General features: G+C 38.9%; 1 protein-coding gene across 1 annotated transcript in view; it reads right to left on the bottom strand.

Annotated features, from left to right (window-relative positions):
- The window catches only part of galk2 (galactokinase 2), a 115,364-nt gene extending 102,010 nt beyond the window's left edge, over positions 1 to 13,354 (bottom strand). The window contains exons 1-3 of the mRNA XM_048615834.1: positions 13,179 to 13,354; positions 7,427 to 7,515; positions 3,192 to 3,315 (exon numbers count right to left, since the gene is read on the bottom strand). Of these exons, the coding sequence (XP_048471791.1) occupies positions 3,192 to 3,315; positions 7,427 to 7,515; positions 13,179 to 13,234 (269 nt within the window). The 5' untranslated portion in view covers positions 13,235 to 13,354. The remainder of the gene's footprint in view (positions 1 to 3,191; positions 3,316 to 7,426; positions 7,516 to 13,178) is intronic.
- Positions 13,355 to 13,503: the final 149 nt, after the last annotated feature.

Raw genomic sequence — 13,503 nt, 5'->3', positions numbered from 1 at the left:
ATTTGTTCATAGGTGTATTCAAACTTTTATATCTTGTGCCGGATAGAAGAGGGTGAAAGAGAGTATAACCAGGGTGGGAGGGCCTTTGATTACATTGGTTGCTTTCCCAAGGCTGTGGAAAGCATGGATGGAGTCAACAGAATGGAAGGCTGGTTTGCGTGATGGACTGGGCTGTGTTCACAAAGAAGAGCATGCTGTGATGCATCCAGATAGAATTCTTTCAATCATGCAACTATAAAAATGGATAAGAATCTTTGTGGATATGCTGAATTTCCTTAGCTTCCTGAGGAAGCAGAAGCGTTGTTGTGCTTTCTCGACTATCGTGTCAATGTGGGTGCACCAGGACAGACTGTTCGTGATCTTCACTCCCAGGAACTTGACGCTCTCGACCATCTCCACCTCAGCACCATTGATGCAGACAGGGGTGTGCACTCCACTCAGCTTCCTGAAGTCAATGACCAGCTCCTTTGTTTTGCTGACGTTGATGGAGAGATTGTTGTCTTTACACCATGCCACTAAGCACTCTACCTCTTTCCTGTATCCTGTCATGTCATTATTTGAGACCCAACCTACAACGGTGGTGTCGTCAGTAAATTTGTAAATGGATCTGAGTGCACGGCTACGGACTCCATCCGGGCCAGACGCTTTCTATGGCTTCACTCTCAACAAGGCCAATCTAATGTTTGCAGCAGTGGCCGTGGGGCCAGGTACACCCATGGCTGTTGGGACAGATGACATCGTTCAAAGCGAGCGTAGAATAGAATAGAACAGAGTGCAGAATACAGTATAACAGCTGCAAAGAAGGTGCAGAGAGAGATCAATATTAAATTTTCAGAGGTCCGTTCAAAAGTCTGAAAACACCGGAAAGATGCTGTTCTTGAATTTGTTCATAGGTGTATTCAAACTTTTATATCTTCTGCCGGATAGAAGAGGGTGAGTTCATCAGTTCGGCACATATTGTTGCCCGTAATTCTGTCTGACTTTGCTTTGTAGCCCATTATGTAATGTAAGCCTTGCCGCAAATGACTGGTGTCCTTGAGGTTAGTCTGGGTCTCAAGCTTAGTTTGGCGTCTCTGATGGCAGACTTGTTGCAAAATCTACATTCTTAATGTGTAGAATTGGTCTTGAGGTACCAGAGAAACCTTGGGGATCTGTCAGTGGACAAAATATATGAACAAACTAAAACTATTAATTTAAAATAAAAACAGACAGTCCTAGAGAAACCCAGCAGATCTGGCAGCATCTTTGCAGAAAGATGTGGAATTAACTTTGCAAGTATGAGATGAGTTCCAGAGAAGAACCTTTGAGAGTCAAAACATTAAAACAGATAAATAAAGGGGAAATAGAGGATATAATACATTGGTTTTTTTGGAAGGTGTTAACATATGTAAACTACATAATAAGATATGAGCATATATGTTTGGGGTAGTATATTAGTTTGGATAGAGGATTTATTAAATAATGAAGGACAGTTGGGATAAGGGGGACATTTTCAGGATGGTAACTGTAGCTAGCGCAGTGTCAGAAGTATCAGTACTAGAGTCACAATTATTTACAATACATATTCATGAGAGATAAGGAAGGTGAATGTACTATCACCAAATTTGTGGATAATATAAGAATAGGTGGGAAGGCAATTGGTGAGGATTTCACAAACAGTCTGCAGAGAGATATAGACAAGTTAAGCAAGTAGGCAAAGACTTGGCAGATTGAATATAATGTGAGAAAACATGAGGTTATCCACTTTGGCAGAAAGAATAGAGAAGATGATATGATTTAAATGGGGAAAGACTGCAGAAACTGCAGCACAGGTAGATTTGGGAGCCCTCATGCATAGCAAACATCCAAGTTCAGCAGGTAATAGGGAAGGCAATGGGTAGTTGGCCTTTATTTCAAAAGGAATGGAGTATAAAGATAGGGAGGATTTGCTGAAACTATACAAGGCACTAATTGGACCACACCTAGAATATTGGTCTTTTTATCTAAACTATACCAACATTGGAAGCAGTCCAGAGAAGGTTCACTAGGTTGATCCTGGGCATGGAAGGGCTGTCAATGAATAGGCAACAAAGTTGAAAGGAATTTGAATATGTTTTAATAGCCTTATAAAGTTCATTGCGTAGAATGGGTACCAGAGGATACTGTTTTAGATATTTTCAGGGATAATATTACCCACCTCTGGAGCTGGTTGAATAGATTGGGCCTATTGTCACTGGAATTTAGAAGAATGAGAGGTGACCTTATTGAAATATTCAAGATTCTTAGGGGGTTTTACAGGGTACATGTGAAGAGGTTGTTTCCCTTGTGGGAGATCTAAGACCAGAGGATTAAGGAGTTGCCAGTTAGGACAGAGATGAGGAAGAATCTTGACTCTCAAATCTTTGGAATTCTTTACTGCAGAGGGCTGTAGAAGCTGGATTGTTAAGAATATTCAAAGTTGAGATAGACAGATTTTTAGTCAGTAAGGGGATCAAAGGTTAAGGGGAAAAGGCAGAAAAGTGGAGTTGAGGATTATCAGAACAGCTACATTGCCCATTGAATAGCAGAGAGGACTCGATGGGCTGAATGGCCTACTTCTGCCCCATTTCTTACAATCGTTTGCTGCCAGACTTGCTGATTTTCTCCAGCACTTTGTTTTTATTTCAAATCTCCAGCATCCATAATCTTTTGATTATAGTTAAGATACTGCTTGACCTTCTCCTTAGCTAATAAACAATGTAAGCCACCCTTTCCATTTCATCCCAAGGATCAATTTTAGAAAGTTTCATCTTGTTGAATTTCTTACAACTTTTTTTCCATACCATACACAATTTCCAAGTTAAAAGATGCCAAGTGACCTATTTCTACATATCTAACTATCAGATGCCAAACAGCAGTCCAAGGTAGCCTGTCTTCAATTGTTTTCCTCCCTCAATGGGTAAATCCAGTGTCTCCTTTTGGCATTTATTCCAGTATCATTTGATCAATAATAGGTTGTTACAAAGATCTGACAACTTGTGGCACACCCGCTTGTTAACTGCTTTAAAAGACTTAAAAGAAGAAAATTCTAAAATGCTAACTTCAAACATAACTTCACAGAAGTTAGAATTTAGCACCATCAAAACTTTTCAGTAACATAATGGACCATTAGGAAAGTGGAATGTAAGCTGCTACAGTTCTCTTCAACTTCTAATTCAAATTAAATTGCTTACAGGTATACGGGGTTAGTGTTTGCCAGCTGGATGAGGTTTGTTTGCGTTGGTGTGACAGCTGCCAAGATATCTTGTTCTAAAGCCATTGGAAGCACAGCATAACCACAGTAATCAATGTGTTCACCTACAAGAGATATAAATGATTAAAATTATTTTTATTCATGCATGCCTTTTAAGTGGATAAGTACATTTTAAATTTTATAAACTTACTGAAATAAATAGTTAAGAAGTTACATAAATCATGAAGTTATAGAAACATGTACTCAAAACAAAAACTTCAAAGTATGGCATCTATACTGACGAGACTCCATTAGTTACAGAATAATATTGAAAGGGAATATTTTCTCAGCTCAATTTTCTCTATTTTCTGTCAATACTGAGCCATAATGATTTTGTAAATGATTTGGATGCAGGAGTGGAAGGGTGGATTAGTAAATTCGCTGACGATACGAAGGTGGGTCGAGTTGTGGATAGTGCAGAGGACTGTTCTAGGTTACAAAGGGACATTGATAGGATGCAGAGCTGGGCTGAGAAGTGGCAGATGGAGTTTAACTCTGAAAAGTGTGAGGTGATTCATTTTGGAAGGACAAATGTGAAAGCAGAATACAGGGTTAACGGAAAGATTCTTGGCAGTGTGGAGGAGCAAAGGAATCTTGGGGGCTCATGTCCACAGTTCCCTGAAAGCTGCCACTCAGGTGGATAGAGTTGGTAAGAAGGCGTATGGTGTGTTAGCTTTCATTAATAGAGGGATTGAGTTCAAGAAGTTATGCTCCAGCTACACAAAAGCCTGGTTCAGCCACATCTGGAGTATTGTGTCCAGTTCTGGTCGCCTCATTACCAGGAAAGATGTGGAAGCGTTGGAAAAGGTGCAGAGGAGATTTACCAGGATGTTGCCTGAAATGGAGGGAAGGTCTTATGAGGAAAGGTTGAGACAGCTAGGGCTTTTCTCTTTAGAATGACAAAGGATGAGAGGTGACTTAATAGAGGTATACAAAATGATCAGAGGTATAGATAGAGTGGACAGCAGAGACTTTTTCCTACGGTGGAGGTAGCTATTACGAGGGGGCATAGTTTTAAAGTGAGTGGAGGCAGATATAGGGGAGACGTCAGAGGTAGGTTCTTTACTCAGGGAGTGGTAGGAGAGTGGAATGCATTGCCGGAGAGGGTAGTGGAGTCAGCTTCATTAGGGGCATTTAAGCGGCTATTAGATAGGCATATGGATGATAGTATAAGGTAGGGATGGAGGTTAGATAGACCTTAGGTTTAGGGTAAAAGGTCGGCACAACATCGCGGGCTGAAGGGCCTGTACTGTGCTGTACTGTTTTATGTTCTATAATGGAGTATTCACATATACAACAGCATCTTTGGACTCTTTGGTGCAATGATAGTGTCCTTACCTTTGAGCCAGGAGGTCAAAATTCAAGTCCCGCCAGCTCCAGAGATGGGTAACAATATCTGAAAATATCTAAGACAGTATCCTCTGGTACCCATTCTATGCCATGAACTTTATAAGGCTATTAAATCATATTCAAATTTCTTTCAAATTTGTTGCTGATTCATACTTTCCTGGCATGGAAGTGCTGATGTCAATTCGGAAGCAACAATATTACTTAAAGTGAAATTATCCAATAGATACCAAACAAAGAATCAAATCTTTATCTCTATGGATAGAACAGTAGTGGCGGTATTTGCACACTAAATTATTGTCTGAGTGGTAAAGGGAACTCAATTTTAACTGTTTTGACCAACAACAATTGGATCGTAATCAAAATGTCCCACTGTTGAGTATATATTGCTCTAATTTGAAATGTTGGTCCTATAATGAGCTTTATACACACAGCACTGCATATTACAGATAATAGTATTTAATTCAATCCATATTAATTGTCATTGTGGGTCAAAGTTGTTTGTGACAGTCTGACTCCCTTTTTCAATAAATGGAATAGAATGTTCTTGAGAATTTATATTGTACTACAGCCTTCAAAGCAATCATAAACAGTTCAAAGATTGTCTTGTAAAGAATCAACAGTATATTAATTTAAAGTTAATGTTAAATGTGCGAAACAAAATTTGTTTAATTCAGCATGTCATCAATGTTAGCTCAATGCTAACCCTTTACCTCAGAGTCATAGAGCTCAAACTACATTCCAGGACCTGAACACACAACGTAAACTGATATTTCAGCGCAGCACTGTGAAAGCAATGTTTTGTTGGAGGTATTGACAGGTTAAACCGAGCTCATGTCTACTTTAGGCTGCGAAGATTGTCATAAGCAATAATATGGGCGTACAGGGCAGTTATCCTAGTATCATTGAGCTAACATTGATGACACGCTGAATTAAACAAATTTTGTTTCGCACATTTAACATGCTCAACTCTCAATGACCACCACTATCTGATCATTTCTCTCATCACTGTCTGTAGGAACTGTCATGTTCTCCTATATTACAACAAAGACCATACCTTATATGTATTTAATTGGTTGTAAAATGCTTTAAAAAAAAACCCGAGGTTATAAAAAGAACTGTACAGATGCAATTCTTTCTTATCACCTATAAGTATTTCACTAGATTTTTCCTTAGTGCATTCTCTATACTTAACACATATGCCATATTCAAGTAATAATTTATTGAAAATATATACTGGTCAGACAAGCCTCTGGCGTCAACCATTTACAAATTTCATTAACTGTTTTGTTTACTTTGGCTCCCTGGTTCTTTCAAAATATTTCCTTTTAAACAGCATGTACTGGGAAATAGTTTGGCAGTTTTACTAAGCCTGACACAACAGTATAGTCCTGCCAATTCCAGCTAATATTAAGGTAAGCAAGTTGGTGGTCTTGCATCATTTAGCTTTGCATTAATGGCAAATGCAAAGTTTTGAAATAGAGAGTTATTTCTATATGCTCTCACATAATAATTATGGTTCTAACTAAGGTCATTTTCCATTTCAAGTTTGTTACCTTATTTTCTTGCAGTTAATAATAATTTTAAATAATTAATTTTCATGGAAAACTTGAAACCTTCCCTTTCATCAGGGCTCACGCACACTTTCATTTGTCCAGTTATCTCTTCTTAGTCTGCAGAAATCTCTTTAAGGAAACTAACTAAGTTCACAGTGTTGAAATGAAAGATTTTGATGAACAAAAAGCTACTAGAAATCTAAAACAAAAATATAAACTGCAATAAATATCCAGGGGGCACAATGGTATCTGTGGAGACAGCAGTCATTAATATGACTGCATTTATTGGTTCTGAAATAATTAAAATTTAGATAGTAACCAAATGCGAAGGATGCAAATTCATCCACCAGTAAGGATCCAGAGAATGTTCACCTCCTGCACAAACTCATCTCACTGAACACACTCGATTCACAATACCTACTCCTATTTTTATTAAGAGCAAGCTAAAGTTAAAGCCTGGAGAAATTAAAATCAACATTAAAGATTGAGGACTGGACAGTGCTAGAGGGAAAGTACTCCTGCCTCATCTTTATATCCGCTCACCCATTAATCATCATGTCTTTTACTTTTGGTGTATTACAGGTCATTTTTCCCATGCTTACTGTTCCTATTTATTTTTGCTTTTCCTTCACATTCCTGATTTCCTTTTTAAAAGACGCTTATTCTTTCAATTTCAATGGCAAGTCCCAACCAAATGTCGATTTAGCTGTTCTCTCCAGACATTTTGTTTTTGAAATCGAAGCAATGTTGAATTAATGATTGCATGTCTTCTGCTTGTTCAGTCACTGCTTGATTACTAAGCTAGTAGCCAATGTTGTTGAAAGTACCCTTTGTGTAAAAACAGAAAGTTCAATTCACTTTGTCAAAAGAGCCTCAAAAGGCCACAGAAATATGTGGCTACAGAGATGCACCATATCTCCCTTAAATAAGTCAAATCATGCTCCTGACTGAATGCATGAATGTAACTGAGACAAGTGCGGATGCAGCAATGTGTCATAATGTTTATTTATTTTAATATTCCACAATTTCCGAATTATTTACAACATTATATACTGATGTGGTGAAGTTGTTCATCAACTTTCACAGACAGTCCGTACAGAAAGACATTATTGAAATAAAATGCCTTAGAATACTGAAGTTGAAACATACAGTTTTAAATTAAAACAGATAAGTAAATTGGCTAGAGATAATCCTATCCCAAAGTAATACCAGATATTAAAGGAACACCTTTATAAAAAATAATCCATAGTACATTCTAACTTCATTAACATACCAATTAAATTGACTCGTCCAGGAGCTCGTGCATAAAATGCAGGTGGGGCACCATATTTCGATATAAATGCTTTTTTTAGTTTCATAAACCTGAAGAGACAAAATTGAATGTAAAGTGTAAATGATTGCTGCATTACACAGGAGGGAGAAAATCACCAATCTGAAATTTAATAATATTCTCTCACCTTCAAACTTAAAAAAAAGTGATCAATATCAAACGATGAGCACATACTTAAAAAAAAACAAATGAGACAGAACACAAAACTTTTAATCAAAGGCATGCTCAACTCGAACTCATTCCTTGGTCACCTGTTGTCATTTAGACCAGAAATCAGTATTTGTAAACCCACACCCATGAAGAACATCCATGTTTTTCTGTTGAAAGGATGTTGGCTTGGTTTCTACTGCTGTTAGAAAGCATTTACCAGAACTGTTGCACTGGGTAGCTGAGAATTTTGTCACACCTTTCCAGAGATGAATATTCTAAATTATTGCGAGAATCTTTGAAACAGCAAATATTTACAGAGTGTTGTGTTGAGGTACAAAGCTCGGATGAAAAATACCAATGGTAATTTGTCACACAAATAGAAATCCCATTTAATTCTGGTACGTGGTAAGATTTTTTTCATAAATCCATAAGAAATCTGATGAAACTTATTCACCCAGAACGTGCTAAGAATGGACAACAGAGTAGTTCAGACAAATAACACTGATGTACTGAATTTTCAGGGCTAGATGTGCATCTATGGAGTAAGGTTTGCAAAATACCATGACCCCACTGTTATATCTGCAGGACTGGTGTTTTTGGAGCAGGAATCAGGCCTCAAAAATTGGTCAATTAGGCCATTAACACCAATTTAAATGAAAATTAAAAAGGGCCTTGCAGTTGTTAAGACTGATTCACATCTCAGTAGCAGCCATCAAGACCTTGGTTTGTCAGCTTTTAGATGTTTAAATTTCTCTGTTGATATTTATTAATACAAGTTCCTCACTCTTTTTAGCCCCTTAGTTATCCTCTATTTCTAAGACTTAATATCAATCTTCTACTGTCAAGACAGAGAGATGTTTGTTCAATATCTCTGTCTTTTTTTTATTCTCCTTGATAATTTGTCCTGTCTCTGCCTCTAATCAACCAATGCATATATTTTAGTCACTGTCATCCAACTTTTTATATACTTGCTAAAGCTCTTACAACTGTTCTTAATATTTTTGATTAGATTATTCTCATGTTTCTATTTCTTTCCTTTTATCAACTTTTAGTCATCCTTTGTTAGTTTCTAAATAACCATATATCCTCAGGCTTACAGTTCATTGCAATATTATAAGCCTCTTTTAATCTATCCTTACCTTCTCTTTTAATGTATCCTTAGCCAGTTCTCCTCCCCTGGTACTTGAGTGATTGGCTTTAAGATACTTGTTTGGAACTGGACTACATCACTTAGAATCATAGAATCCCTAAAGTGTGGAAATAGGCCATTTGGCCCATCAAGTCCGCACCAACCCTCCAAAGAGCATCCCCACCCAGACCTCCAGCCCATCCCATAAGCCCGTATTTACTATAGCTAATTCCCCTAGCCTGCGCATCCCTAGACACTACGGACAATTTTGCATGGCCAATACAACTAACTTGCACATCTTTGGACTGTGGGAGGAAGCCAGATCATCTGGCAGAAACTCACGCAGACATGGGGAGAATTTGCCAACTCCACACAGTCACCCAAGGCTGGAATCAAACCAGGTCCTTGGCATTGTGAGGCAGCAGTGCTAAACACTGCCGCACCTTGCCATCCATTGAAAACATAATATCGTATTCAATTATATCTTAAAACCCTTTTCTAAAAGGATATTTTACCATGAGGTAATCAATTCAGCCTGCTCATTCCACAGTGTTAGATCTAATTTATTTCTTGTTGATCTAACAATGCATTTTTTCTAGGAGACTGTCAAAAAGCATCTTACTAACTTATCTTCCAGCTACTTTTGCTAATTTGATTTGTCCAGTCTATAGGAAGATGATAGTCTCCCATTATTATTACATTGCCTTTGTCACAAACTCCAATTGTAATCTCTTAATGCTTTGTTCAATGGTATATCTACTGGGTAGGGGTCCCCTCTTAAGGTATTACCTCTAGAGTTTACTGACTCCTGTGATTCCCAAGCTCCATTCACCACAGATTCTACTTGCTGATTTTCTGAGCCAAAATCCTTTCTCATTACCATCCATTAGTCATCCTCAACTATCAGGGCTGCTCCTCCATTTCCTTTCAGTCTATTTTCAAAGTGTTCTGCACCTTGGAATACTTACTTCCCAACCTTGGTCATCATGTAACACATTTCCGTGACAATGATTTGGATCCAAACCACTTCTCTCAGTGCTGCTGGTTCAACTATCTTTTAACAAATATTTTGCCAAGGTTTCTGCAATAATAATTCTACCACCAAAAGCATTCAAGGGCAGAAGACAGATAGGAGCAGCAAAACCTCCAAGTCACTCTACAAGTCTCCATACCAGTTCACTTATTTTACTGTTCCTTCTTCGTGAAGTTAAAACATTGGAATTCCGTCAGTACCTTTTTGAGGGTAACTATGGAAAGGAAATTGCCAGACATGTCCATGCCAGAATTAAGTCTTTTTTACACGAGTCTCACCATTGTTTTTAATGGGGACAGAACCATATTGATTAGTTGTTCAACTATTTCACCAAGATCTATTCACAGGCCATCACCAAAGTCCCAGCAAATTGTGACGTAGATGCAGATATTGCATCCTAGCAGTTCTGCACCATTATAAATTGCAAATCTTGGAAGGATTTCAATAAATTCAGGTCCAACTGCCTCAGACATAGACCCCCTGCTTCTGAAGATATTGAATCTAAGCAGACATTGGGTGAAAAGGAGTGAAAGTATCATTAAGTATACCACTATTAGTATGTTTTAAATGATCCTGCATTGAAAGCATAATTTCTCTTGTACATATTTATACATTTTTTATTTCAATTAAATAAAAGTATTTTCTTGTATTTAAACTTTGTATTTTTCTTGTATTTAGTTAACTTATTTTGACAATTTTGAACTGGAATATTGCCATCCATGAGACTGGCAACATTCCTTTGCAACTTCTTTAAAGTTGAACATGTCAAGCAATCCGACAGTCTCACTCATTTTATGTTCTGCTTTCATATGACAGATGATAACACAAAATGAGTAAAAAACAACAAGATGTAAATGGAATACTATTCATGGATTGCATTCCCCCTAACTAATCTGGGGGAATAGTCATGAGGAGCAGCACCTCTGAAGAACAATCAACCTCAACATGGCATTTCAAATTGAGCCCGACTATATACTACCAAATAAGAGTGAGTTGGAAGTGTGGCTGTTATAGCGCAGTGGTAGCATGCCTACCTCTGAGCCAGAAGACTCCAGTTCAAGTTCCACCTGTTCCAGAGGTGTGTAATAACCTAAAGATGTTGATAATAAAATGTGTGAAGCAATATGTTTGGGAGGACTAGCAAGGAGAAGAAGTAGACATTGAATTGTAGGGTCCAAGGGATTAGAGGGTCAGAGAGACTTTGGTGTGCATGACCATAGATCCTTGAAGGCAACACAGGTAGATAAGGTGGTTAAGAAGGCATATAGAATACTTCCTTTATTAGACAAGAGGATGAATACAAGATGAAAGAGGTTATGATTGAGCTGTATATAATGTTAGTTGGGTCACAGCTGAAGCACTGTGTGCAGTTCTAGCCACCAGATTTGATTGCACTGGAGACGATGAGGAAGAAGTTCCCAGGCTGTTGCCTGAGCTGGTGCAATTCAGCTATGATTCGTAGGTATGGTTAGTAAGTTTTCAAATGACACCAAAATAGATGGTGTTGTGGACAGTGAAGAGAAATATATCAGAGTACACAGGATCTTGATCAGATGGGCCAGTAGGCTGAGGAGTGGCAGATAGAGTTTAACAAACATGAGGTGTTGCATTTTGGTAAGGCAAACCAGGACAGGACTTATGCAGCTAACATTAGGGCCCTGGGGAGTGTTGCCATACAAAGAGACCTAGGGGTGCAGGTTCTCAGTCCCTTGAAATTGAAGTCGCAGTTGAAAAAAGGCATTTGTCACGCTTGCCTTTATTGGTCAGTGCACTGAGCTGTGAAGTTGGGGCATAATGTTGCAGTCGTACAGGACATTGGTGAAGCCACTTTTGGAATACTTCATACAATTCTGGTCACTCTTATGTAGGAAAGTGATTGTTAAATTTGAGAGGGTGCAAAAATGATTTACAAGAATGTTGCAGGACTGGAGGGTTTGAATTATAAGACAAGGCTGAAAAGACTGGGGCTTTTCTCCCCTGGAGCATTGGAGACTGAGAAGTGACCTTATTAAGGTTTATAAAATCACAAGGGTATGAATAGGATGATTAGCGAAGGTCTTTTTCCTAGGGTGAGAGTCCAAAACTAGAGTCTAAGTCATCCACACTGACCAGACATCCCAAATGTGACCTAGTCCTAGTTGGCCCGTGTCCCTCTAAACCCTTTCTATTCATATACTCAGATGCCTTTTAAATGTTGTCATTGCAGCCACCTCCACCACTTGCTCTGGCAGCGCTTTCCATACACACACCACCCTTTGCATGAAAATGTTACCTCAGGTCTTTTTTAAACCTTCCCCTCTCACCTTAAATTTGTACCTTCTATTTTTGGACACCCTCCCCCAACCAACCAACCAACCAACCACAGGGAAAAGCCTGGCTATTCATCCTACCCACACCTCCTCATGATTTTATAAAACTATAAGGTCATCCCTCAGCCTTGAGCACTCCAAGCAAAACAAAAAGCCCCAGCCTATTCAGCCTCTCCTAACTCAAACTCTCCAGTCCCAGCAACATGCTCGTAAATCTCTTCTGCACTCTCTCAAATTCAACAACACCCTTCCCCTAGAAGGCCGACTATGAAGAAGTCCTTGACCAAACCTAATCAGTGTATTAGATGGTAAAGGCTTGTCCTTAAGTGTACGGTTTGATCACGGAGCAGCAAAAAATGTATCCAGGAGAAAATTGGCTGGGCACCGAAGGAAAGCAGGGTGGTCAGCCAATTTTGTCCTGGAGACGTTTTTCGCTGCGCCATAGTCAAATAATAAGCAGTTAAATGGGTTTGGCTTGTCCCGTGACGACACTCGTGATTCCCGTTGACGTGCAATTTTCGCACAAGGGAAACCTGATGAACAACTACAAACATTTAAGCGGCTAGTTATGAAGGGAGAAAAATGAACTGAATCGGACTGTTTGGATTACACACTAGGGCAATCATGAAAAAGGTGTATTGAGAATTTTGCTACTTTCATGATATAATACTTCAAGTTCAAAATAATTCAAGTACAGTGATAATAAAACGTACGCGGTCCATCAAATAAGTTAATCAAAGCGATTGAATTGATCCGATGTCCTTGACCGCCTAAGTTTAAAAAAACTCGGTGGCTATCGATTTATTAGCAACACGTTACGCTGTTGTATGTTTTGTCCAAGATTGTGAACAGTGTCTTTTGAAAAACTCAACGTGGGGAGACAATACGACACCTGTTGTTATCGGTTCCAGTTTCAGATTAGCAAGTAAAAAGGAGAAAATTTGAGCATCACCTCACGACTCAGTTTTATTTTGTTTAGAAACTATCAACCCATCACCGAATCTCAGGATTTGTGACCAAACACCGACAGTCTTTGTAAAAAGCGACGGGAAAAGCTGCAAAAGTGCCTGCTACCTTTCACTATCTGCCACCAATACCAGCTCCTGGGGAGGGGGCGTCTTATCCACCATTCTTCCTCAGATACCCTTTCCCTGGATCTATTGCTGGAAATAAACCGAATGCTGGGCGCCTGTAGCACCTCCAGAGACTACCAGTTCCGCCTGTCACGGATATCCTGCCAACATCCCAACAACCCTCACTCACGATGCAATAGAACAACCTCAAGTGTTCCTCGACGAGACAGGGAAGGAGAGATAACTTATAAACAAATGCATCCGTCACACAAGTGATATAAAATGTAACGGCTCCCATTAAAACCCTTACCCAGGCCCATTAACAG

This window comes from Rhincodon typus, chromosome 33 (assembly GCF_021869965.1).
Source record: "Rhincodon typus isolate 14 chromosome 33, sRhiTyp1.1, whole genome shotgun sequence".
Taxonomy (NCBI): domain Eukaryota; kingdom Metazoa; phylum Chordata; class Chondrichthyes; order Orectolobiformes; family Rhincodontidae; genus Rhincodon; species Rhincodon typus.
The sequence above is the reverse complement of the archived record's forward strand: the minus strand, read 5'-3'. Positions and strand labels throughout refer to the sequence as shown.